General features: G+C 39.5%; 1 protein-coding gene across 1 annotated transcript; it reads left to right on the top strand.

The window, feature by feature from the left end:
- Positions 1-837: 837 nt before the first annotated feature.
- LOC119726949 (myosin-11-like) lies at positions 838-27190 on the top strand. Its single transcript, XM_038198792.1, has 19 exons — positions 838-989; positions 1376-1504; positions 1701-3220; positions 3608-3836; positions 7022-7111; positions 8405-8524; positions 8958-9101; positions 9676-9765; positions 10170-10398; positions 12259-12469; positions 13215-13410; positions 15588-15775; positions 17592-17763; positions 18146-18609; positions 20216-20450; positions 20866-21069; positions 22809-22883; positions 25140-25220; positions 26257-27190. Exons 2-19 carry the CDS (start codon positions 1394-1396, stop codon positions 26326-26328), a joined length of 4431 nt encoding a protein of 1476 aa, XP_038054720.1. The 5' UTR covers positions 838-989; positions 1376-1393; the 3' UTR covers positions 26329-27190.
- Positions 27191-27953: the final 763 nt, after the last annotated feature.

The raw sequence follows: 27953 nt of genomic DNA, 5'->3' as shown, positions 1-27953 counted from the left end.
TGAAACAGATATAATAACAGTCAGAGACAAAGAAATAACAGGTACAGATTTGATGCGGAGGCTGCTTCTGGAAGGAATAGAGGTGGCTGTCAACAGATGCAAAACAATCTCACTCACAATATCCAAATGTTTACTCCTGTATCCTTTCTAGGAGGTCTTAAATTAGTGGATCAAAGTTACTGTGTACCCAAACAACATACAGATGACGTATCTTTAAAGATTTAGTCCATTATTTGTAATTTGTGCATTTTGTTCGTTTGAAGCAATAAAAGTGTTCAAAATCTAATGAAAGATACTGAACAACTAACCTGACGAAGTTTCAGCTCAGCTTCAGCTGTATATTCCGAGAAAAACAGCATTCTAGGATCTCAATTTCAAATCAAAAGTTTCTGAATCATTTTTTGAATTGCAGCTATACGCGATGTCGCGCACTGATCCGACGAATTATAGCAACCGTGTGCGCCTGTGCGTCGTGCCAATGCTTGCGCGCGCTGCGCCAAATAACAAAACGAACTACTAATTTAAATTTTCCTACGGTGCGTCTTAAGATGCACCGTTGGAAAGGCCTTCTTTCGTTGATTACTTCAAAATGAGAGCTTGCCAGAAAGAATAATTTTACAGGGAGTTTAGTCCCCTTACTATCTTTCAACCAACAAGTTTTTCAACAATAATACGCCAGTTACTTTTTCGGATGGCTGTGAATGATGGACTATAGCTTTAAAGTGCCTGATTTGACACAGGTGCCACAAATGCTTAAAATAAACATCCTTTATTTTGATTTACGTGCTCATATTTTTTAAGTCAGTAAGAATTGCTACATTACAGAGGATTGACACTTCTGTAATTGTTTTTTCTTCAGGAAAGGCAAAGATCCATCAGTGGCTTGGTCGTCTTGTAAGAGAACAGCCCTGAGTGTGACCGAAGCTGCTGAGTCTCTCCTCAATCAAGTCCTTCTCAAAGAAATATCTGCTTGCTCTCATCTTCCAAAGGTACATGTACATGTATGTGCACTGTAACTATGTAAGCAAATACATACATTTCAAACAAATCGACATTAGAAAATATTTAAAAACAAAAATAGTGAATATGAAATGAGCACCCTTTAAGTCAAACAACTGTTAAGTCAAACAAAGAATCCATTGCCTTCTGTAGTATAACAATGATATACAACCCTGCTTAACTCAAAACTCTGCTTCAGTCAAATTTTGAACCTGTTCCCTTGAGGTTTGACAACTCGAGATTTCACTGTATTGTTGTGACTTACTAGTCACAAGACATTGACAAAATGATCAATGTGAATGGTAATGCTCCGTGCAAAACCTACAACTTTCATGCTACAAGTAGTTTTTAGAATTTTTGTTGATTTTTTTGTCAGGAAAGTGGCACTGAATGGATGGAACCACTGTCTTCCATATCTGATGGAGATCAGCTGTTGGAACAGACTGTGTCAGGATTGGTAGATAGTGCAATTCATGCTGCCTTACAAGAATTGAGAAATGAGAAGGTAGGAAGAACCTCTTGGCTTTCATCTGTGTCCGATTGTTGTAAGGTGATGTTTGATCCCGCACTTCATGCAGAGGATTTGTGATTTTGGAGTTGGGTTTGCACCGTACAGTAGGAATGTCAGCTGAACATTTTTTTGCAAGCAGGAAACTAAAATGAAAATTGATGAATCTTTGTCCTTGTTACTACTTCAACAGGTGCAAGGAGCAACCTGCTCAATCCCTACAAAGACCAGCAGCACAGAGTCACTGGCTCTAGATCCTGTAACACCAACCACTGATGGCTTGTGGAGTATTGCTCTGGGGCTTGACGAGTCCTACAACAACTCTGGCCAGGGTCAGGACGATACCAGCGTCTTCTTAGAGGACAACCTGTCCGGTATTTCATCTGAATTATCACTGGCGAAGGGAATGGCTGCAGGGTGTAGTCCTGTCATGAAGATCAGTAAGCCATGCTTTACACCTGCTAATCATCATGAGGGTCAGGAAACAAGACTTGCTCCAACTATCCACCAAGACAACATATCTATAGACGCTGATGGAGAAAACAGCAACAATCACATGCGCTCACGTAGATTGGTGCTAGGCTTACCAGGATCTACTCCCATTGCTTCTCATCAGATGATTCAGGGAACTGATTCAGTCCAAAAAGTTGTTCAAAAGCTTGAAATGACAAACATGGCCCTGGTTGAACTTGAACCATTAATGAAAGTGGTACCAGCTGAAATTGCAATCAGGAGTTCATGCACTGTGCCCATTGAACTACCACACACCAGTCATGGTACCAGACCAGATGACAGAGCTAACACTTCTGTTGCCATGACACCGGTCAAGACAATGCAAACTGACTCTATGACTTCTGCCACTAATGTGGCTGGTGTAGCTGTTGGTAGCACGCCAGTCCACTCCAATATAACAGCAATGACGGACAGCTCTGTTGGCGTGACCCCTGTGAAATCTTACAGCATATTCACTGGGACTACTCCTCACAAACCAATCTTAAAGACAGATAGCTGTTTGATGACCACGCCCATTTATGTCTCTAAAGCTTACAATGGAACCACACCCACTGGAATGACTGATGGCGTGACTATGACCAATCCCACCAGTTCAACTGATGCCTGTATCGGAACCACACCTATCAGGCCAGTTGAAGTTCTTAACAAGTCCGTCACAGCGACCCTAAGTCAACTGCCAGATTCTGCTTTCGGAACAGCATCCAAACAATGCAGTGATGCTAACTGTGGGACCACACCTGTTAGAGTGTCCAACACTTCAACTGTTACTACACCCACCGGTCTGATGGATGCCAGTGTTGGAACCACACCCTCTGAATCAGTAGAAATGACAAACAAGTCTGTCATGGTGACGCCCATCAGAATGTCAGATACTATGACTGAAACCACACCAATCCAATCTAGCCATGCCCTCATCGGTACTACCCCAGTTAAATCTGCTGATATTGGTCTGAGTACAGACCCAGCTCTGGTCACTGATTCTTCTACAGGAACCAGTCCAGTACGAGTCACAGAGGTTGGGGTAGGTACAGGTTCATACCAGGCAGTAGATGCCCAGTGTGGATCAACACCTGTTAGAGTTGTTGATATGAAATGTGGAACCAGCCCATCTGCCTCAGTAGATGCAAGCACAGCTGTTACACCCCTTGCTCTCAGTACTGCAGAGACACTGACGTCACCGATTGTTGTACCAGCATTCAAGTAAGTATTACATTCCCTAATCAATGCTTATCAGAAGCCTCTGTATATTGGGCCACATGCTACTTCACATGCTGAAAATAAATCATATAGGCATGATTGCTCACCAAATTGTAATATAGAATTTGAACATCCCTGCCTAAAATGGACCACTTTGTTATATGTAAGCTAAGGTATTCTGATTTGTACCCAAAATAACTGCATTGCTTTCAAAATGAGAATGAACAAATGATAATTTGGCTTAGTGTGATGAAGTGATGTGGTCTCCCAAGAGGACTGCATGTACATGTAGTCCACGCTTTAAATGACAGCTTTTCCTTCCGCAATTCCACAATAAAGGTGTTGAATGTTACAGTCATTAATACCCATTTTTCCATTAAATCTTGACAGATTAGAAGCTGAGAGTCCAAGCCAACTGGATGCTAGCAGTCTGATGAGTCACATGGAGTCAGCATGTATCAGTAATGAACTCCTCCGCCGTGAGATTCAGACAATGAAGACAACCAAAGCTGAGCTACAACACCAACTAGATGGAGCCAGAGAGCAACTTGAACGGAGGGAGGTGGTGGAAAGGCTGGAACAGCTTAATCCGAAGGTTGAATTGCGACAAACTTCAAAGGTATGGCATTGGTGTCTCTCTGTACTTCTGTTCCAAACAAGTAATTTTGCGGCACTACACTCCGTCGAAATATCAATATTACTTGATTACAGTGTGATATTGACATTGTCTATCATTTTTTTAATGAAATTGAAAAATCCAAAATTTGATATGAGTAAATGATATTGGTCAGAAATGTTGGCCGGTGTTTGAGCAAGGTAGGACCACTGGACAAAAACAGTTTTGTCAACAGAAGGCAGTGCAAGAATCTTAAATACAAAATGGTTCCCTTAAAGTGCCAAGTAGGTTGAAACTCGTTATTTTAAGTAAATCACGTCAAAATAGGTGTTTTTCATGATCTTCACTTATACTTGCCCGAAGACATCAACATGTTGGTAGTGTTGACAATCGGTTTTATTTTTACTCCATGGGGCTTTACACTTTGTATAGCTTGAACAAAAGGACCAATCGCGGGACCGACTAAAAATGACAGGAAATTCACGTAGGTCTAATGTATGTGCAATCATTAAGTGCAATTGCAGTTTATCATCTTTGTTTGGCGGGAACCAGTCTATAAGCCTGTTCGATATCCATTTATTTTTAAATCGGAATATCATGGAAAAAATATCGGATATCGCAATATTATCGTGATGACGTCATTTTTCCATTCATGGAACAATGGAATAAACAAAAAACACGACCAAAGTCACCATCCACTGCCGTGAAAAATAACCCGATAGTCCCGATGGTCCGAATATGTCCTGAACAAAATCATCAATTTTATTTGAGTACTATTCTCATTTACTTTGCCAATTAAGGAGAAAACAAATTCCACATTCAAATATCGAAAAAATTTACCTTGAAATGTTTGATAAAAATGTGTAAATAGAAATATCTCACAAGGAAAGAACGAAGTACCAGCACGCAATGCACGCCGCACTGATGCCACGTGCAGACCGTTTACAGCCCACACCATTTGCGGTCAAGGGTGTGCTTCCTTGAAAACAATTTACCAGTATTTCCATCCTTTCAAAATTACAAATAACATTTTTTTTATGGAGTCCGAAATATTTTCTTGTTCAGAAAAAGTTCTTCATTGTTACAAACTCACAAAAGTATTTTTTTCTAAAGAATTTATTGATGAAAAACGATGTTAACTCCAAAAAGAGGGTGAAGCACCCCTTTGTAAAAATTCTTCCAATTTTTTTGAACGAAAGTCACGATTGAACAGTTGGTTTTCGACGTTTTTTGTTGTTAAAATATGAACTGATTTCATAAGTTTGGCACAGTTTTGGCACTAAGCAAGTGTAAGTGCCCGGGTACAGCCACGGCAGAGACGGAACGAGTCAGGAAAATATGTGCAGGAAAATTTGATCTATTTCGCCGGAGTCGTTGGCCCGGCAGCAAATTTTTTTCTCCCAAACGACATCCGCATATACGCTATGGAGTTTTGGACTTTACTTTTCTAAAAACATGAGAAGAAAATCGAAAATATATAAATATATGGAATTCGGACTTTATTTCCCTTTTTGAAAAAACCTCCGAAGCCTCAGGTTAGAAAATTAAAAAAAATCCGGGTGCAAAACCGTGGATTCGAACCCGCAACCTCGCGGTGCAAAATCACAATTTAGTATCGACTGAGCTGTCGCACTGCTCGCCACATTGTGGGGAAACAAAACCATTATATAGTGCGTACGTATCATAAAAGTATTGTAGGAGGCGCTTAACAACCATGTATGCGGATGTCGTTTGGGTCTGCCTGATCTATGGCCTGATGAGGCGCAGGCTGCGCCGCCTGGGAAAAGAAAATTTGTGGGCCCGACGAGGGCTCCCCTGACCGTGCGCCGAAACGAAACATGTTCACTTCTCAACGTCATAATCTACAATTATTTGCGGTGTTTTGTCTGTACAACTTCTCGTTCAACTATTTCTTTCAGAGACTAGTACCTGTGCGGTATCCATGGTGAAATGCCTCTGTTCTGCCTTGCTGAACTTACATACTTCTTCTCCGGAAAAACATGTCTAAAAAATCATCCCAATCGAATCGTTTTGAGAATAAGCAGTGTTCTGTATGAAACATTTCCGTCACAAAACAGGCACCGTATTTTCTTTGCGAAATGTCAGAGACTTTGTTTCCCTTCGGTTAACTTAGACGCACGTGATTACGTTTTCACTTGGTACTTGGGGGCGAAATTGAGAACAATCGGTTAAAAAGATGGTCTGGATTGTGTTGTTTGTATAGCTCCATGTTTGTACTGCCACGTGGAAGACGCAAAATCCAATACACGTGACGTTCGTTAAGTCAGTTGGTTCTGCCCCTTGATAGGTAAGACCTTGCGGTACAATGCGGTAACAGTGAATTTGTGGTTTGCGTTTTTTTATGGGAGCACTGTAGCGGCTCTATTTAAAGTCCAGTGGTGACTCTAATGGTTACAAAAGTGGTAATTCAAAAGAATATCGCGATATTTTTCGGCATATCGAATTCCATGATGTGCCGATTTTTTTTAAGAGATCGATACGATTTCCGATATAAAAATTAAATCGAAATATCGTGAAAGATCGTCATATAGGCTTACCAGTCTATGAGCTAAGCAAGATATTTTGAGGCGGCTAAACATTTGCGCTGATGTCGCGTTAAAGTCAGAACAATACTTGGTTTGAAAATGCCTTCTGCACTCTCAATCACCAAGGATGTGAAAGGAAGAAATACAAAAGGGGTAATTTCTGATAGTTTTTGAAGTAAAAATGTTGCCGAGATGCATTTTTGGTAAGACAAAATAGGTATGGATGTGTTTTTCACGTACAGGTACTGGTACACAACTCAACTCTTCAAATGTTTTTGAATATTTTCAAATTTTTTTACATACTGCTCCAAGCTTCTCAAGCAGCTTCCACACGAAGAATGCACAAAGTGATGATGTCATATGTGATACAGGAGCAAATTTTTTTACCCGCTGAAACTCTGCAATAAAGTATTTTTAGGTAGATTTTAACCTGCTTTTTTTACAAAGTGATTCAGCCCAATACACAAACTGTATACCTGGTAAGAACTTGCAACATACCAAAAATGTTTGTTTGAAATATTCTTTGATTATAATCCATATTGGTTTAATGATATACATGTACATGTATCGATAATCAAAACTTCTGATATCGACAGGGCTACTAGACAATAGCACTGCCTCTTTCTCGTTACATCTTTTCAGGAGTCGTTACAGACAGAGGTTGATAATCTTCTCCTTCAAGTCGGTGAGCAGATGAATCAACAAGCTTTCCTACAAGAAGCCTTACATCAGGTATTCGCAAGAAATACAATTCAAGACCCTGTCTTCATTTCTCCTATTTTGTCAATTTATTTAAGCTGCCGTTGTAATTATTGACATCAGTGCGTATATACCTGGCCTGCTGCGCATTCCGTGGGCGTCCGTGTTTGACGGTACCATGCGCCACGCTCTGTTGACTGGTTGATAACTGTGAGCTTCTATGCTCTTGATCGTGCGAGAACCAGCAAAAAATCCAAAAGGTGAACCTTGGCCACATCTAGCTGGTTCAAGTCCATCTATGACAAAAACCAAAGAGCAAAATGTTTTTGTATAAAAGATCTACATGTATTTCTCAAAACTAGGGAGAGTTTGGGCTTAGACATGATTATACAAGAACAAAAAGGCATTCATTTTTGTTGTTGGTTAAGTGCAAATCGCATAGCTACTTCAGGCTGTGGTATGCCTGAATCTACCCCATTGAAAAGGAAGTGTGACAGGATTAACTCCCAATAAATAAGAATTTTACTGATACTGGAAATATTTGCGCTTTGTGTCTAGGTTGGCTATAAATTGCTAATTTATCTTGATGAATGTAGCCCGCTAAAGCCTTCTCAGGTCAGGCAAACAGCATGGTCTAGCATGAACCTTCTTTTAATAAATGATCAGAATGGTGTACTAATTCCTTGACAAATCGGCAATCATCTGATCATGGGAAATAACAGTCCTTCCTTGAAATTCTCAGGCCCTGGCAATTACTGTTGTTACCGTTAAATGAGTTCCATTGGCATCGCAGTTGAGTTCCGCTTGGCAAATTGTGCTTTGGTTGCATGGTAGATGGTATATCGCTCTCTTTCGCTTCCTCAGTACCGGTACAAGCTGTTAAACGAACAATATCTTTGCTGAACTTGTAAATCAATATTCCATACCTGTCCTTCACACTTTTTGGGACGGACGGAAGCATTTTTGAGGTATTTGCAGATTGTTTTTAAATGTTTTAACAGTTCACCATATTAAACATACATTCCCATCCTTAATTCAGTGACAATTTACCAAAATTATAAAAACCTTGCCTTAAAGGATGAAAGGTTTTAGCTAATAATTGACCTTATCACAGGCCCAAGACCAGAGTATTGTACAGTGTCAGTTAATAATACAGTGCAATATACATGCAAGGGCTAAACATTACGTTCAACTTGTCCCACAAGTTACATGCACACGTATAGGCACACACATTTGCCCATCATCAGGCCATTTAAATGGCTTGAGTTTGGTCATTTTTCCAGTCAATTTACATCCTACATTTTATCAATTTGATTGGACAAACAGAAATCCGCTGAGTTATCAACTGCCAACCAGGATAAGATCAACATGAGAGATCAGTATCAAAAGGAGATCCACAACCTACAACAGGACCTGTGTATTGCTTATAAACAACAACAGCAAGAAGTAAGTCATTTGTAATGCCATTAAGTAGAAGCAATGTCTTGTTTAAGGGAGTTTGTTAACTCAGAATTGTTTGATTACAGCAAAGGGAAAGGAGGATGGAAAAACATTTTCTAAATTAAAAATACATGTACGTTCATAATTACTACCATAGTGGTGACAGTTATGCTTTATAAAAATGTTTCAAAGTTTGGAAAGCCTATTCCTAAGACTGATGGGCTTGATCTTGACTTTTTGATCCAATACTGTTTCCAATATTAAGCAACTGTCTCATTTATGGAATGACTTCAGCATTTGTTTTTCTTGACCGATGCATCATAACCGTCGCAAACATCCCTTGTCCATTTAAGTGAAAAACAAACCTCTGGAATAGATTATTGATGTAATGCTGTTGTGGTTTGTAATTTGAAGTTGTATTGATTGCCTATCCTTGCAGGTATCTGATCTCCATGCATTTTATGAGCAGAACAACTATGAGCCTCACTACATGAGAGCTAGGGTTACCATTGCTGAGCTCAAGACAGAACTACAAGCTTATACTGACTTGAAAGACACACTGGATAAAGCCGCTGAGATTCAGGTGCTTGACAAGTTGTAATAAAACGGCAATTTGATGGTAACTTGTGTTACATTGGGAGGGGGTCTTCCCTCAACTCTGTGCTGTTATTCTATAAAGTCAAAGCATTTAGGGTAGATTTTTCCTCACATGCATTGTATCTCTTGCAATTAAGTGACTAAACTACTAAAACTATGTCAACAAAATAAAGTTCTATTGGTTGGCCAATACATTTTTATTGGTAACTTGCGTTACAAGAAAAGGACATGGCAATAATGTCAATACCCTTCATTTCCAAGTTTCCTCATACTGCCCACTGATTTAAACATCTTGTTAGTAGCCTCACATCTTTGGGTGTAATTCAGATGCTACCATTTAAGTTAATAAATTATCATAAAATCTCCAGAGTGATACATTTTGGTATCTCACTTTTCGGTGATTCACGTTACAATTTTTCCGCCCATCTTTGGTACAAGTCAAAACACAGGAAAGTAATGAATAAAAGACATTTGTGCATGAAATATGAACATTTCTCTCTGCCTTAAAAACAAGTTTTCATAAAATAACTGAGTATTATTTTGTGATTGTTATTCCTTAGGAACAATTTGGATGTATTGAAGAGGCATACAGTCTAGTGAATGCACTCTTCACAAAGACGATGGACAAGAAAGATGAATTGGACAAACAGGTGTGTTTGCATATTCAGAAATCCACACAAATCTGGAAACAAATTACTTGCGCTCTTTTTAATAACTAAAAAGACATTTAAAAATATAATTCTTTCATATGAAAGCATCAGTTGGTTTATTCCCCTTTTCTCTCTATTACACCTGTAATTTAGCTTCCAATTGTTTACATTAGCTCAAGCTGTGATATGACAAATTAAATAATGTACCATACCAGTGTACCGCCTGTCGACAATAATAGATGTTACAATGGTGGTTACAGATACACCCTTTTAAAACCATTCTAAGAGTGTCCATCAAATGAGGGATAAAAACAATTTCCACAAGTGTGAGCATTACAGTTTATACAGTGTGAATCTGGTTTTTGTCTATCGTAACTTTCTTAACCTTACTTTTGTCCTTATAGCAAGTAGCGATGGTTGATGAGATGAATCACACCAAAGCATTGAATGAGCAGCTACAACAGCTGCTAGCAACAGCAAAGGACCAGCAACACTATACACAGACACAGCTACAGGATGCTATCAATGCTGAGAAGGACGCCCTCAAGTGTCAGGGTCAATTACTGGGAGAATTAGACGAGGTCTCACAGACTTCTGATGAGATCAAATCAGAGCTTCAGAATACAAAATTAGGTCAGAAGTAATACTGTGGCTGGATACATATGTTAGGGGCCGTTCAACATTTTGGATGTTTTTAAATTTCGATTTTTTTTTTTCCCCGAACTTGTTTTGACCCACCCACCCACCCTGATTTTCGATCTTAAAATTTTGATTTTCCATTCAATAAAAAAAATGGACAAATGTCTAGTTCAGTGACGGCGGAATTCAGCTGCGGTTAGTGTACACGGCACCTTACCAACAACACGGCCCACTGGCATTCCTGTACGTAGGAAATCAACCTGGAACACGTTAAACTTGTCCATTCTAAACGGTGATAATAAGTACATTAGCTGGCTCTAAAAACAATGATTGTTGTCTTGGCGTTAAGAGGTATAATGACTCCAATTATTCATGAAGTTTATTCAGAAGTTTCAGTCGTTTTGGATAGAAAAAAAGAACTCTCAACTCGCGCTATTCAGACTCATCGACGCTGCCATGTTCATTGGACGCAGATACCATGCATGCGATACATATGCGCATGCAGGTTGCCTAATGTTGAACACAAGTAGGTTTATTTCCTTGTCGCAATTGGTAACCGACGCTCATGGCGTGTATTAAGACACATGAACCTGGTGTCCCGCTCCATTTGCACGGCGCACCCATGCATACATGGTGCTACGATGGATACACAATACATGATACATTGTACTTGTGCGGTAGTACAGATGCATACTGTACCCGGCCGTACGGTAAAGGCTTAAAAGTATTTCGAATCGGTACGCAGAGAGTTGAATTGGCAAGTTAAAAGAGTTTTTTTTTTCTATTTTCTAGCTTTTTAATTCAAAAAAAGTGACCTTTGAACTTGAAATTTAAAAACATCGAACTTTTTGAATGGCCCTTTAGTCTGATAAAAGTTGGTTAACTGGTTACTATTTAATAGATGGAAATCATGCTGGATTTGTGGGAGTATGCGTCATTTTGTTAATCAGTTGGTTAGTTGGTTAGTTGGTTGGAAGGTCAGTTGGTTATCAATCAATTTGTCAGTGGGTTGGTCGGTCAGTGGGTCAGGTTGGTGAGATCAAGTCAGGTCCGATCAGTCAGTCTGGTCGGTCATGTGTAGAAAGATCTTAAATCTTATAACTTCTCACAAATCCCCTATGAGATATTGCTGCTAAGTATGAACACTCATACTTTAACAACCAAATTCTAAAAGAAAAGGTTAGTTAGGTCTTGTTAATCTGGTCAGTTGGATCTGGTTAATCTGTTCAAGTCAGATCAGGTCCGTTTCAGGTTAGTCATTTGCAGGAATGTCTTGCATATTATATATTTGTTATATCCATAGAGCTATATTAAATTACTAGAGCACTAACTCCTCATTCTTGCGCGGGGAGACGCTTTGAAGCCGCTCTGGGCGCAGACATTTTGAATTTATTTGTGTGTTTGTAGAAGACAATCAAAATAGCTGGATTGAATTTTAAAAGTATACTCTAAATGCAACGCGCAAGTAGAAGATACGCAAACAACGTAAGCGCGTCATGACTGTTCAAAAACGTCACAGCGAAAAGCATCTGCAGCGAGGGACGCGCACACGTTGCCCTGTTTGCATAGAGCAAAATGAAACGCTCATTTGCTGATCGTGCGTTTCGGTTTTGCGTATCGGCTTCAATGACGCACCGGTATCGAATACAAACGCAGATATGCAAATAGCCGTACAAAAGCGGTACACAATTTCGAGTTTTCCATAGGTTTGTGCACAAACATGGATGCGGCCATCAGGCATTACTTTATACATCGAGTTAGCGCTCTAGTAATTTAATATAGCTCTATGGTTATATCACATACAACTGTAAATGATATAATTAAAACATCCTTTTCCTGAACTGTTTACTACAGAATTGTCTGGCTACAAAAGTGATTATGAGACTGTCATGGCCAAGATGAAGGCATTAGAGCAGCAGAGTATCGAGCATTTCCTGGCAGAGTGCACAGTGGAAGCTGCTTTGGCTATTCAGAGTAAACAATGGCAAGATACCACGGCAGAGATGCAGATAGTGCATTCACAGACTGGAGAAGAGATTCAGAATCTCATGCTGCAGAATACAAGGTACAAACCAATGCAGTGTATATTGATATATTTCCTAATGATAGCACTCTGTTCCTAACATTTAGCAATCATTGGTAATCAGCAGTAACAGTGAGTTTATAGATTGATAAGTTGTGGATGTTTTGATACCAATTTCATCAACATTGTTATTACAAAAATGCTTTTTCAGATGGAGTGGAAACTTTGTTTTGGTCAAAAGCTAGCCCCATAAGCGTGTCAAATACTGCACTTTCTCTGTATTGTGAGCCACACAGTTGTGCATGCCACATTTCCTGAAAACTTGTTTCAGGAGCTGAATTAAAAAAATTAGGAATGTTTTTTCTTACTTGCTAGTTGCTATGGAAGCTACTTACATCAGAGGCATGTATGTCTCTAGTAGCAAGCCATATTTCATAGCAAGCATTTATCGCATTTCCAAGATCAAAAGACTTAATTGTCATGGAGTATTTTCACTATAAATAACCTGTATTTAGTGTGATGGGGCAGTTATGAACATGTGGTTTAAAGCTGATTAATGGTCTGGCAGCTGAAAATAGCCTGAGCTGAAGGCGAGGGCTATTGTTGACGACCAGGGCCCTAACCAGTTTTAAACATCACATTTACAACTGCTCTATCACGCTATTATCCCCATTCAGAAATACCTTTTTGGTAAAAATCTAAAATCAAAAGGTTGGCAAACTTCCAACAATGTTCGGGTCATTTTTGTGGGTAATCACCTTGGGTAATTCTTGTGTTCTGTTTTCAGACTTACTGCTGAGACTACTGACCAGAAGCATCAACTGTCTAGTAGTCAAGATCTCATCATTGCCCTACAGTCAGAACTTGAGAGAAACAAGGAGATAATGAACCAACAAGCTAAGGAACTGGAATCATTGGAGTGGGAGCGAGAGATGAGCAAGAAGGCAAAAGCAGATGCACAGAGGATGGCCAGACAGATTCAAGTAGGTTTGGCATTGCCTGATGTCTTAGCCAGTCACTTGATACATAAGACCATGCACAAGTTAACTTGAGTAAATTTAGGTAGTCTCAAGTCCAAGTCAGGACTCTTGCACAGTAAGATAAGGGCAGATAAAATGGTCAGACAAATTTTGGTAAACTTTGAAGTGGATCAGCTGCCGGTTTTCAAAGATGGTAGTTGTGGTATGAGTATATAGTAAACTCCGGCCAAGTCGACAACGTATAACTTGTCATATCACTTAAATCGGCCATCTGACGAAAGTCCCGATCGTCTCTAATGCAGTTCCATTGAAAGTTTCATTTCTAAGTCAGCCTTTGTAAGTTGCCATTTCGCCTAAGTCGGCGTGTTACTTTTGGTCCCATTTCTTCACAACTACATCAATTCCTCCGCATAAGTTGGCATAAAAAAAACACCACCACCACCACGTGCGCGATCAAAAAGGGGTTTCCCCGATTCTGTAAGCACATCAATACCAGTACCCCTCTAGTCCTGCACGCATGCGCTCTGTACATTTTAGGGGGTCCCATTATTGAATGAACTTTACCACGCATGTCCGTACCGTACGCATGCCTTAATATGTAATTAACTGTACTCATATGTGTATGCAAGCGTTCTAACTTCTACACCACACTGTTAATGCTGGCTGGCCATCCTTGCTTCGTATGCGTACAGGCATGACATTCTGTGATCAATACGTCAGCCTGTATGTGGTGATAACCATTGAGGATATATTTGCTGGAATCAATCATGGACGTAGAAATAAACCAGGGTAAATCAAAGCCTGTGATCCCATAATGAGAGATCGTTTGCAGTATTGATCCAGATACAGATGTGCATAGGCCATTCAATCGATTTTTACTCCATGATTCAATTTATGTAAGTCCGCAAAATGACGACTTACAGCAGATGTCGGCATTCGCGTATAAGTTGTCACAAATTCTCGGGTTCCGAGACTGCGGACTGAGCCAGAGTTTACTGTAGAATCGAGTCAAGTCTGACAGTCTTGAAATCGAAACTTCTGGCAACTTGTAATGTTAAAAATAATCAGGGATTAAAGGTCACATGTTGTTCCTTTAATGCCAAGTCGGATCATTTACAATTAACTGGAAAAGTATGTACTGATGTAATGACAAAACCTTTACTTAAAGTGAAGATGGGACTGGTATCAATTCCCTTTGAAGGTATATAAAAAAGACAAACTTATCATGTTTTAAAAAGTTTTTAATGCAGACTCCTGTGGAAATGGGATGTTTGACACGTTGGTTTGGTTCTCTGTCATGTCTGTGAACAAGTGGGAGATTTCTAGGAAGATATCAAACTCCAAGATCTTTTTATTGTCATGCCAAAGGAGAGCTATACAGCCTAGTTTTGAAATAAGACCACTCAAAGTGGTTACTGTTGTCACAGAGCTCGGCCACTTGTGCCTGGGCCACATTACTATCGGGTCACCCTGACTTTGGCCCCTTGGCAGTGTCCAAATTACTCAGTTAAAAAGAAATTGAAGACTGACTCCATTCTTGGTTGATATACTGCATCCAGCAGTCACACACCTTGTTGCCATGGCCAACAAATGATGTGTTTTTTGGGAAATATTTGCTTACTTTCACAAAAAGTTGTTCTGACGTGTAAAGCACTTTGTAATGCAATATATTTGCATAGATTGCCCTGCTGCATGGCAGGCTTGGCCAGCCAGCATTCTTGGTCTACATTATGACTCCCACAACAAATTCTGTTATTTAGGGTCCCATTGCAAGGGTGGAGTAACTTAGCCAAACATTATCAGCATTTCTTTTCTTTTATGTATGTGGGGAACTAATCATCACAAGACACCACATATCACTGTTAGGATCAATCATACTATATGTATTAAGACCAAGAAAAAAGATGTGTTTCCTATTACATTGGAAAAAAAAGGGTTGGTGGGTGGTGCGACCGTTTTTGTGATTTGCTCTAAATTTTTGAAGTGAAATGTTTCCAGTAATATATGAACTTACTTCTAATGTAGAAACTGGAAAATTTCTGCCCCAACAGGATTAGATTCATTGTGTGTGTCAGCCATTTTGGAAAGATAGCAAACCTTGTTGATGGCAAACAGTTGGCTCCACTTATAGAAATAGAGGTAGACTTCTAACTGACACAGTCACACTTGCATCATTGCAGAACTTTGAGCAGCAGTTTAAGGAAAACATTGAATTCCTTGAGGAGGAAAGAGTTGCCCTGGTAGAGTCAGCCCGGGAAGCAGAAGACCAACTCAAAGTCACCAGCTTGGAGCTATCTCGCCTCAAGGTGGCGCTCTCCAAGGCTGAGGAATCAGGATCACAGTGGAAAGGTGCTGCAGAAACTTTAAGGTCAGTGGGAAAACAGTGATTTCCAAACAGCTACAGTAAACTCTGGCAAAACCGACATCGTACAACTCGTCAAATCGCTCAAGTCGGCCCTCTGACTAAAGTCCCAATTGTCTGTAATGCATTTCCATTGAATTTTTTATTTCTAAGTCGGCTTTTATAAGTCACCATTTCGCTCAAGTCGTCATGTTACTCTAGGTCCCCTTTCCATAAAAAGCATTACAAAATCCTTTGTGTAAGTCGGCATTCAACAAATCACGCATTGGCATCGACTTCCTGTACTGCGGTTGGCAAAGTGTGGAGTGAAAAGTGGTTTCGCACAGCCCGTGACCGCTGCATGCATCGGTGTTGAAAAAGGGTGTTCTACTGCATACCACTATGCGGCGCTATAGGATCTTTGCTGCATACATCGCATATGCATCGTGAGCATATCAATACCAGTACCCCCTCTAGGCTGGACGCATGCGCTCTGTCCATTTTGGGGGTCGTCTTATTGAATGATGCTGCAGTCAATGCGTGCGTGGTATATACCGGACCACGCACGCATTACTGTGCACGTACATATGTATCGTGGTATCCACTATCAATACCCCAAACGTGATGATACAATTCGAGGATTAATTTGCTGGATTCAACTCAAGCATTGAGGAGATAATCCAGGGTAAATTGAAGCCAATTAGTGCAATGAATCATGTGTGCAAAAGACCATTCATTTATGCCGGCAAAATGACGGCTTACAGCAGATATCGGCATTCGCGTAAGTCGTCACAAATTCTCAGGTCCCGAGAGTGCCCGTTTAGCCGGAGTTTACTATATAACCTATTATTGCTATTGTTACTTGGAACTTTGGCACATGAAGGACATACATGTACATGTATACGCAGGTCAACTGTGTAATTATCAGACTTAATTAAGGTTCAATGTATAGTTGCTTTGTTAGTGCCTGCTGCTCCCAGTGTAGTGTCCTGACTGACTGACTGACTCCCCTGACTGGCTGGCTGGCTGACTGTGACTTGTGACTTAGAAAGTTAGATTGATTACCCATCTTACCGGTACTTACTGATTGTCACTTGTGACTTACACTATGGTCTGGGAGCAGCTATATGAGGCTTGCCTGTTTGTAGATATGATTGAGCACTCTACACCACATGTGTATTAGTCTGGCACTGCTTGTTTCATATAAGACCAGTCTCCATGCAAACAGTGTATGTGCATTTGTCATTTCCTCAAGTTACCTCTATACAAATATTGAGTGGCTCAGAGTGAAATGGGAGGAATATTATCGCAAGGTAAAATCTGGACTTTTCCATATCACGATGCGAATCCAAGGGCTAATATTCCTCACATTACACAATTTAAAGCCACTCAATATTTGTTTTATATAACTAACATATAGATCCTTGTTGGTGAAATTGGCGAAAAATGTGTTGATCTCTTCCAAACCACCCCTTCGCGAAAATATTTGATCCCAACTCGTAGCGCTGGCTCTTTAAAACAATATACACAACGCTGAACGCACTCACCAGCATGCATTTGCACACAAATACATGTACCGCGTCTTGGAACAAGCATCGATCCTAACTGTTTAATAATATTTCCCATTCCCCATGGGCGAATGGGATTTTTTGAGATCCGGCGTGAATGGGAGTAATAACGAATGTCACGTGATGTGTGTTCCACCAATCAACTGACAAGGATCTGTATGTCGGTTATATAATAGATCTTATTCTACAAATTGTTTAGCCATTCTGATTCAATTGAATAGAACTGTGTGTTCTCTGGGACCAGCTTGACTAGGTTTGCCTTGTCTTGTTTGCAGTGAGAGGCTTCAATTCTGTCAGAGTGAGTTAGATAACACAAAGGCCCATGCTCACTGGATGCTACTCAACCAAGCCACTGAGATGAGAGATGCTGCCGATGGATTGACAGCACTACTCAAGAAGATACAAGACGTATTCACTCATCTCAACATCAGCATGGAAGACCAACAGGTAATAGGATTCTTTCATAACCTGTGAAGATTGCTGGCTCTGTATTGGACAACAAGCATGTAGTACTCAATTAGAGTAGTGTGTGATTGGCACATGTTCACATATAGAGTATGTTCACACGCAATGGAAACACCTTAATACAGCTGTCCAACAGGTTTAAAAAACATTCAAAATGAAAGGTCTGGTTGCAAAGAATGTTGCAAGAGTTCCTTCAAAAACCTGATATTTTAATTGTTCAGAACGATAGAGCCCATTAAATCCTCTATAGATGATGTACTGATGGTTGCTTGGACTGCATTGTACATGTACATGTATCATGCGCATACTTTGGTTATCTCAGCCTACTAAAGTTGATTGAATAATTGGTTTGTTTTCTTTGTAGTTGAATAAAGAAGCCTCTGAGCCAACTGCAGCTTCCAAGATGATCCAATCCAAATCCAAATCACAGACAAATGAGCTTGCATCTGGCTCCTTAGTGGCTTCCATCCTGAGTGCTATCCAATCTAAAGATGAAGACATCAATGATGAAGATATGGTACTACAAGAAACCCCGTCAGTCTCACTAGAGCAACAACCTCGCACCCCAAGCCCCTCTGACAGCGGCTTTGCTATTGGTGGATCCGGTAGCAGTGCATTCACTGCTGTGGAGACATCCACCAATCAGAATATATGTGCTGTAGATATGAAAGTCAACAAGGCTGACGAATTGAAAGAGAGTAAAGATGATAGTCTAGCCCTAGTGGAGCAGGTTGAGCAAGCGAGGGCGCTCTCAGGACAGCTTCTGAAGCTGCTACTGGCTCGTAATGACACCCTTGCGTCAGTAGTCAAGGAGCTCAAAGAGGAAAGGTAAAAGTCAGCTCCAAATCTAACATTTATGTATACATGTATGTATAATGGCCATGGATAGTAAACAACAGTAAATTCAAAGAAATATCTATGGTCCCGGCCAAAAGGCCCTTAATGTGGAACATTTAAAAGCATCTTGTGTGTTTAGATTTGTCATGGCTGTCGCTCATTGTACAACAATGTTACAATCTAGGTTTAAATTTCACCAATATCACCTACATGAATGTATTACAATATGAGGCTCTGCCTTTACTGCTTCACAGGAGGTGTCTTCACCGCCTCATCCCCTCCAAAAGTTAAAGTCTGCCATATGGGGACGATCAACTTGTGAATGATCAACTTGTAATAAACACACACAGTCTCATTTTACCATTGTTAGGGCAAGGCATTGTGTTTCCTTTTGTCCCTATAACTTAACACTCTCCCATAGACTAAGCACACACTCATAAGTCCGATGACCATTTACAACAAAAGATGAATGTATCTGTCCTCGGCAAGTATGTAATACAAGAGCACATGCACTTACACACATATACACCATTTGAAGTTTATAGTAAAGCAGTGATTATGAATATTATTATCTTCAAGCAAACATGAATCCTCGATCCTGATCCATGGCAACAACAGTGCCAATATATCTAAGACCTTCGACCTTGTGGTACATTGGACATGGACGCACTACATTATTCTGTGGTCCACTCGTTGCTCCTGGGATTATTAATAGTTTCCTTCCTACACTGTACAATATGTATTATGTGACACAGCACACGGTTGTAATGACTTGCTCATTGCACTGTCATTACTGGTTACACGCTTTATTCTATCTGTTGGTTGAGGTAAGTAAACATAGCAACCTACCTGGGTGACTGCAGACCTCTGATATGGGATATAAGTCCTCCTGTAGTTGCCTGATTTCAGGCTGTTTCCAAACTGTAAATAACATATTGGCACTGTACATGTATACTACATCCGTCGGATTTTGTACCCCCGTGTAACCCCTTTAGTTCTTAACTTCACCTATATGGAAGGATTCTCAATTTACTGGAACCCATTGAAGTTATAGAGCATTGTTTGCTGAACTAGTTTGTTCCCATAAGAAACATAAGAAAAAACAGTGCCCTCTATTGACATAGCCAGAAACATTCGCACGCAATGAGTACAGGCTATGATACTTCTTTTATATGTTATATGCTAGTTTTTTGGTCATTATTTCTCATCGGGATGCCAACAATTCTTCATTACAGTTTTGTCCAATTAGAAATGATCAGGTTTTACGTTCGCTGGTTATATATTATAGCTACATAAAAATTGATCGGTATGTTAAACCCTGGAGCAGAATAGTTTGGTGAACTCTTATCTCAAACAAATTAGTTCGGCAAATGATTCTCTTACTTCCATGGGTTCATATTTTCCTGTTTAACATGGCTATTATTATTAAGCAGTACATTAGGAATCCTTCCATATAGGTGAAGTTAAGAAAAAGTGGTAACACAGGGTCTAAAATCTGATGGATGTATTTCATCCTTACATCCCTGTCAGGTGAATGTCACTATCGTACAATGTGTATGCACCCATTTCTTGATATTTGTGTCTTTCTCTATCGCAGGTGTCAGCTCCATACCCAACTCCTGAGATCCCAGAAGTTGCATGATCGAGAGCTGTGCGTCATCCGTGAGCAACTGCTAGAATCAGAGATGCAGGAACGCCGTCTACATCAGGAGGTTGCTAATCGCAATGCATCATTAACTGAACAACAGCAAGCATTGCAATATGCACAGCAAAGACTGCAATCCATGGCTGATAACTTGGAGAGATTCTCTGATCAGAAGTCAACCATTGAGGTTAGCTGGCAGTCACCAGTCACTTTTATTACTGCTACCAACCTCAATGGATAGACTGATTTCTTGGACATTACAGTGGCCTGCGGTCACTCTAGACTAAACGTAAAGTAGTAGATAGAAAGTTACTATTTCTAACTTGATTTGATTAACATTATTTTCATTGTCCCCAACAGCCTCAATTTCACTGTTGCTTGAACTACAAGTTCAAATTTTAAGTTTGCCTAGCAAGTATGACTTTGCACTTGCACTCCTGTATTCTGTAGTCTAATAGCAGTCAACATAACACGTGTTGCTGAATCTCACCAATATAACAAACAAAGATGATTGTTTCATGTACATTGTTAATGAAATTGAAATTTCACCCATTTCCAATTTTTTTCAATTTTAATTTATTTTCTTGGCATGTTTTTACCAGAAACTCCAAACTGAGACAGCTAAACTGACCAGCAGCCTGCGAGTTGCCCAGAGGGAGAAGGGCCTCCTACAAGAACAGCTGGACAATGTCTTGTCAGGCTGTTCTCAATCCAGCAATGAGGATGACGTTGATGGGAGAGTGGCATCGCAGCCAACAGCAGTCCGAAATAAGCTGATTAGAGAAAACCTGAGTCTCAAGAAGGAGGTAAGCAGACTTCCATTTAGTGCGATGCTTTGGATTCAGTTTTATGGACAATTCATTATACAAATAATGAATGTTTATGAGTGCAATGGTGAGAATAATTTCATAAGTTGAATGATTGAATGTTCGCCGAGTTGAATGGAACATTCCATCCTTCAACGAATGAAAATATTGTCACCATTGCACGAATGCAAAACATTCATTATTTGTTTGAAACAACATCCAAGTAGATCTTTGTCATTCAATTGGAGGATAAAACTTTAAGAACAAACAAAACTCACAAAATTGTATCATATCCACTACATTGTTTAGTTTGTTCAAGGCTAACAAAGGTTTAAAAGTCAAATCATTGACAATAATGAAATAGCGCCGGGCCACTGCGCGCGGCGTGCAATAGATCAAAAGGGATGGGACGAAAATGCACGGTGAATGGAACCAAAAATGCACGGTTATGAAGTAGGCAATGCAATGGTTCAATTAATGAATCCTCCAATCAAATGACAAGGATTTACTTGGGTGTTAAATAAACTTTGATATAAGTATTGAATAGGCCAAATCAACATCTGGATTTTGGATAACCAAACGCACGTGATGCTGCAAGCCTGCCAACTGTTGGACTAGGACTGCTGATACATTGTATTTATCCAAAAAATGCATAGCTGGTGAGAGTTTGCACATGTGCCAGTGAAATGTCCATTTGGCTTATTGTGCTGTCAAGATTTCTCTATGTTGCTCACACGATGCCAAAAACAAAGCTGCTTCCAGGCAATCTCCAAAAAGCAAAATGACAAACCAACTTTACATTTGCTTCATGAATTATTAGAAGCTGTTGGAAAAGTGTGCTTCATTCTTTCTGAGGGTTCATACACTTTAAACCCTATAATGTTTAACTTATAAACGCTTTTTGCAACAATTTATGTAGATTGTAAACCCCTCGTATTTAACTTGTGTTTAAGTTATAAATGTTCATGTTTTTACAGTGTAATGAGTACCACTCAAATTGAGCCCCTTAAAAGCATATGGGCGTTTCCATGGTAACTGGCCTACTGGCGTTATGGTTAAAAGAGGAGTCTTCCATCAGCTCTGTGCTGTTCTATAAAGTCAAAGCATTTAGAGTGGATTTTTCTCACAGAAGATCCCTTAAATTTAAGTGTCTAAACAAAGTTAAGTGTCAAAAAAAGACGCCAGCAAAACAAAATTCTGTTGGTTTAGCAGTAACTTTTTACATGTTTTAAGCTCTGGCAGGAGCTTCTTCATGTCACTTTGTGGACGGTTGGTCGGTCGATAGGTCTGTCCTTGGAAAGTTGATCAAAAATGGACCCCCTAAGTTTGCCATAAAATATAACTACCCCAAAAATTTAGCAAATGCAATGCCGTCGTCAGTAAATGCACTCTGGGCGAAAGTTTTTGTCTTGATCGACGTGCATGCGCGTCTATTTTGCATATGAAGTGAAACATTCCGGAACCGGGCCAGTTTTTTGTGCACTCGCCTTGTCGGTTTATGGGTGACTTGCGTTACAAGTTTATGAAGGTTTGAATTCTAGCAAGTACCGGTAGCAGAGGAATTAAGCAAAATGTTATGCTTTCCTTTCTGTGTGCATGAATATTTTCATTTTTCATGTTTTTATTTCAAGTATTCAATTCTAGATACTGTAAGTTGTGCGCAACTTATGTGCAGCAAATTTTCCTTCGGTTTGGCAGTTCAGCTGATTTACTTTCATTTCTTTCTATATTTGTTGCAGTTGGAGAGGCTGAGAGTTTGCTTAGTTGAACGCCAGGAGCACTATGAGACATTGAATGCTAGAGCTACCAAACATGTAAATATAATAGAGACTGTCCTATGAGACATTGAATGCTAGAGCTACCAAACATGTAAATATAATACAGACTGTCCTATGAGACATTGAATGCTAGAGCTACCAAACATGTAAATATAATAGAGACTGTCCTATGAGACATTGAATGCTAGAGCTACCAAACATGTAAATATAATACAGACTGTCCTATGAGACATTGAATGCTAGAGCTACCAAACATGTAAATATAATACAGACTGTCCTATGAGACATTGAATGCTAGAGCTACCAAACATGTAAATATAATACAGACTGTCCTATGAGACATTGAATGCTAGAGCTACCAAACATGTAAATATAATACAGACTGTCCTATGAGACATTGAATGCTAGAGCTACCAAACATGTAAATATAATAGAGACTGTCCTATGAGACATTGAATGCTAGAGCTACCAAACATGTAAATATAATACAGACTGTCCTATGAGACATTGAATGCTAGAGCTACCAAACATGTAAATATAATACAGACTGTCCTATGAGACATTGAATGCTAGAGCTACCAAACATGTAAATATAATACAGACTGTCCTATGAGACATTGAATGCTAGAGCTACCAAACATGTAAATATAATAGAGACTGTCCTATGAGACATTGAATGCTAGAGCTACCAAACATGTAAATATAATAGAGACTGTAGACCGAGGGAGGAAAATATAATGTTGCTCATAAATATAAAAAAAAAAAACGCCCATTGAGCAGATTTAGGAGGGCTTTATTGTATTAACAAATCTTTCTGGAAATCCTTCATGCCACTGACTTCAATAAACCTTTATTTTTCATCTGGGGTCAATTTCAACAAGCTGTTAGGCATGGACTAATGATGTGCAAACTCGACCCGAAACCGAAACCGACCCGACCCGAAACCGACTTCGGGTCGGGTCGGTTTGTCCATCTTTTTGGTCGGGTCGGTTTCGGTTTTGCATTGATATTTTCGGGTCGGGTCAGTTTAGCCATCTTTTGAAAAAAACGAAATAAACCGAAATAAACCGAAACAGTTGAGAAATTTAGGTGATGCAATATTATTGACAGTCACTGTGACCGCAGCCCTAGTGTGGTGTGGCCACCGAGCGCACTATCAAGTTCCAACGGTATTAATTTCTCCAGTCGGATGGGACTGACAGTGAAATAGATAAGATTGTAACAGTTTTCATGATACCGTGTGGTGATACCATGCGTTTGTCCAGTAAGTGGAGTTACTCTCGATCAACCCACTGAGTATGACAGAGAGAGAGACGATGGTTTTGCAAAAGAATTCATGCCACGTGGGTAAGGGCAGGCACACAAAAAGTGATCACTTTGTCCAAGCAATTAAGGCATTCGTTTTTTTTTTTTTGGTTTTTATCGGGTCGGGTCAGTTCGGGTCGGTTTTACCTTATTTTTTGTCGGGTCGGGTCGGTTTGAGGGAGTTCAGATCGTTTTCGGTTCGGATTCAGTTTATATCTCTAATGTTTCGGGTCAGTTTGGCCTGGTCATACCCCCCTTACCCCCCCCCCCCCAATCTTTTTTTACGAAGTGCCTTTTTTTCCTGAACAAGTGCCCTTATCAAAAAAGAAGTGGTGCCCTTTTTTGTGGCATCTGCCGTTTTCAGAATTTCGCACATGTATCGCCCTGAAAAGCACCATATATTGGCCCTTTGTGTGCATAATTGTCGGTTTTGAACAGCGCCCCCATCGACAGATTGTACCCCCCCCCCCTTTTTGATTTTTCTCCTGTTGACTCTTCATCTTGTGGTTTATTTTGATGATCAAACTATCTTCTGTTGCTTATTTTGGTGTCTGCAACCTTTTCTTATTTTGGTGTCTGCAACCTTTCAAGAACTTATTTATTGTTGTGTTGCAAAACAAGTTGACATTTGAAGAGTAATTATTCCATAAATAATGTGTGCCAAATTTTTAATTCAAAAGTGAGTAACTTTTGTACTGTTAGAAAAATAACAATTTACAGGCGTGCAATTTTTCCTCGGATCAGCTGATTTCTTCGTTTTTTACTTCTCATGAATGCCATTACAAAATGAAAAATACTGTACAAAATGTTGTGTGGTTTGGAGTTACCTCGCTTTTTCTAAATTCCCAGTTGCAAGCCTGAATTTAAGAACATCAATTTTTGTTTCAGGGTGAACTCGTAAATAGCATGGACAGTACATCTAATAACTATATGTCTGTTAGAACATATAATTGGATCAATGAAACTGCATTCACTGTTTGCACTCAGATGCGCGTGTTGGAAGACAACTGGCACAAGGCAGATGCTGAGGTGTATCGTCTGGATGAAGTATTTGATCATTGCAAACAGGTAATTCCTTATTTAATAACTGACAGCAAAGGGGAGGTGATATACATGGCTATTGTCTGTGTGATATGATTGAAGACATCATACTTAAAGGGAAAATACAACATTTGCAAACATCAAAAAATAAAACTACCAAATCATTTTGAAATACCTTGCTGAACTGTTAGTGAATGACAGTGTAAAGCATCCTGTAAAATCATGGCACCTGGTATACTGTCATTTTCAAGAAAAGTGGTATTTTTGTATCAATTTCCAACGCTGATCGGCCGATCAGCGTTGGGAAAAAACTGGCTTTTTTTCAAATACTGGCCCCAATTGACCATTGCACTTGTTTGCAATCGATTACACACCTATGAACGGGTACAAGCCAGCTAGACTGGTTCCCTGACCTTACAATTCCCCAATGTACGTAAATTGCTCTGTTTCTTCTTAAATGGAGTCAGGGAACCAGACTACAGGAAAATTGTTGTTTTTCTTGGTTTTTATAGCATTTTTGAACCAAAAACCTCAAAAAAGTCAGTGTAACTATATTTGCTATATATTTCCAACCCCCAATTCCATCCATTTCTGAAAATTACAGCAAAAGCAAATGATGTATATTCCCTTTAAGAAATTAAAGCAGTCAAAGGAAACTCAAGATATTTACTTTTGTGACTGTGCACTCAGTTTGTATCGGGGTTGAAATAGCTTAAAGGGCCTTTTCAGGCACCTATGCTATATGTCTAATTTATCTTTATATTCAGTCGTCATATTGCCATTTACAAGGGTGTTTGAGACTAGAATTTTTTTGGCTTTAGTCATAAATTGTTGTATCAGTATGTGAAAAAAATCGAAGAAAAAGTCTATGCACAAATGTTTTTCAGTTACCAAAAATGTGGGTTCACAATTTAAACAGAAAACCCTTTATCTGAAGAGTAACAACACAGAAACAGCGCCCTCAGTTGTCAGGAAAGCATGGAATGTTTGAAATGTCCACAAAAGTCGCTTATTATCCTTTGTACTCGCTGCTTTATGTTCATTGGTTTGTTTTATGATATAGTTGATGGAGCAAGTTCCTGTCACAGGTGATGAGCATTCAAGCATGTCTGCATTGAGGCAACTACTCAGCTGAGTTATCTGCCTGAGTCAACACACACACCACCCCTTGCGGACACTGCTTTCATCAGGCATGCAACTTTTCCTTGGATCCGCTGATTTCCTCGTTTCTTACTTCTCAAGAATGCCAGTTTTTGTGTAATGGCATGCCTGATACAAGCTATGCTTTCAAGGTTTTGCCACCTCTAGTGGACTTTATATCTTGTTCAATACTTATATTATTTTTCATTTCTGTCATGAAGAGAGAATAAATGTGTTTGAATTGAATTGTCATGACAGATTGAAAAACACTGTACAAAGTCGTGTGTGGTTTGGAATTTCCTCATTTTTTCTAAATGCCCCGTTGCATGCCTGTTTCATCAAGTTTCCTTTGGCATTTGTTCAGTGCTTGCTTTGTAGTTTTACGCTGTATATATGTTTACATTGTAGCCTGGGGTATGTTAATCACACAGCTCTTTTTTACTACGACATGTTTTCCCTTGGAGCTTCAGTGATACCCATGTCACTGTGCTCTTCTGTGTTATAATATACTGCATTGCGAACGGAGACAATGTCTGCTGAGAGTCCAAATGATTTTCAGATAAAGGAAACATGGTGCTTGCCTGTGATACACACGAGGTGATGGGATTCGGGCTTGACCAACATTGCTATGCTTTATGTACAGTTAGCCAGTGTAGCATGTTTTAATTCATTTGTTTAGTCACAGAGTTGGATTTGAAATGAATTGTTCATTAAGTGATGTAGGTATTCAATAGATGTGTTCAACTGTTCATACAAAAGTTGAAAGTAGATTAGAAGGTAGCCAAACAGTGCTGAACTCAAAGGCCTTGTTTACACTTTTGATAAACTTAATACCTTTGGCATGGTAACAAGTTAAGGAGTTTGTCATGTGTTTTTATTTGTATCAAACACAAGTACACCTTGAAGATGTTCCACTTTAAAGCTGGAGTCCATCATTTGCAGCTATCCAAAAAGTAACTGGCGTAATTCTTGTTGAAAAGCATACTTGGTTGAAAGATAGTAAGGGAACTAAACTCCCTGTGAAATTTTTCTTTCTGGCAAGATGTCATTTTGAAGAAATCAACAAAAGAAGGCCTTTCCAACGGTGCTTCTTAAGACGCACTGATCTGACGAATTATAGCGACCGCACGCGCCTGTGAAGCACAGGCGCGTGCGGTCGCTATAATTCGTCAGATCAGTGCGCGACATCGCGTAGCTGCGATCGGCTCAGCGAGAACGTGTCTCGGACGCTGAATTTAGGCCCAATTCAAAACATGATTCAGCAACTTTTGATTTGAAATCAAATCCTAGAATGCTGTTTTTCTCGGAATATACAGCTGAAGCTGAGCTGAAATTTCATCAGGTTAGTTGTTCAATACCCTTCTTTAGATTTTGAGCACGTTTGTTGCTTCAAATGAACAAAATGCACAAATTACAAATGATGGACTATACCTTTAATGTATTTATTTACAACAAACTGAATTGATTCCTTTATTAACCAGTTTTACCTCTTGTGACAATCAGTTTGCAGTATGTACATTTAGTTGCTCCACTTTGTGTCCATTTATTGATTTCATTTATTAACTGTAGTGCAGCTCTGTATTACGTTCTATAATGAAAGAAGGTTGAAACCACAGCAAT

The sequence above is a fragment of the Patiria miniata genome, unplaced genomic scaffold (genome assembly GCF_015706575.1).
Source record: "Patiria miniata isolate m_02_andy unplaced genomic scaffold, ASM1570657v1 HiC_scaffold_2, whole genome shotgun sequence".
In the NCBI taxonomy this organism is placed as follows: Eukaryota; Metazoa; Echinodermata; class Asteroidea; order Valvatida; family Asterinidae; genus Patiria; species Patiria miniata.
Note: the sequence above shows the minus strand (reverse complement) of the source record. Positions and strands in the feature narration are given on the sequence as shown.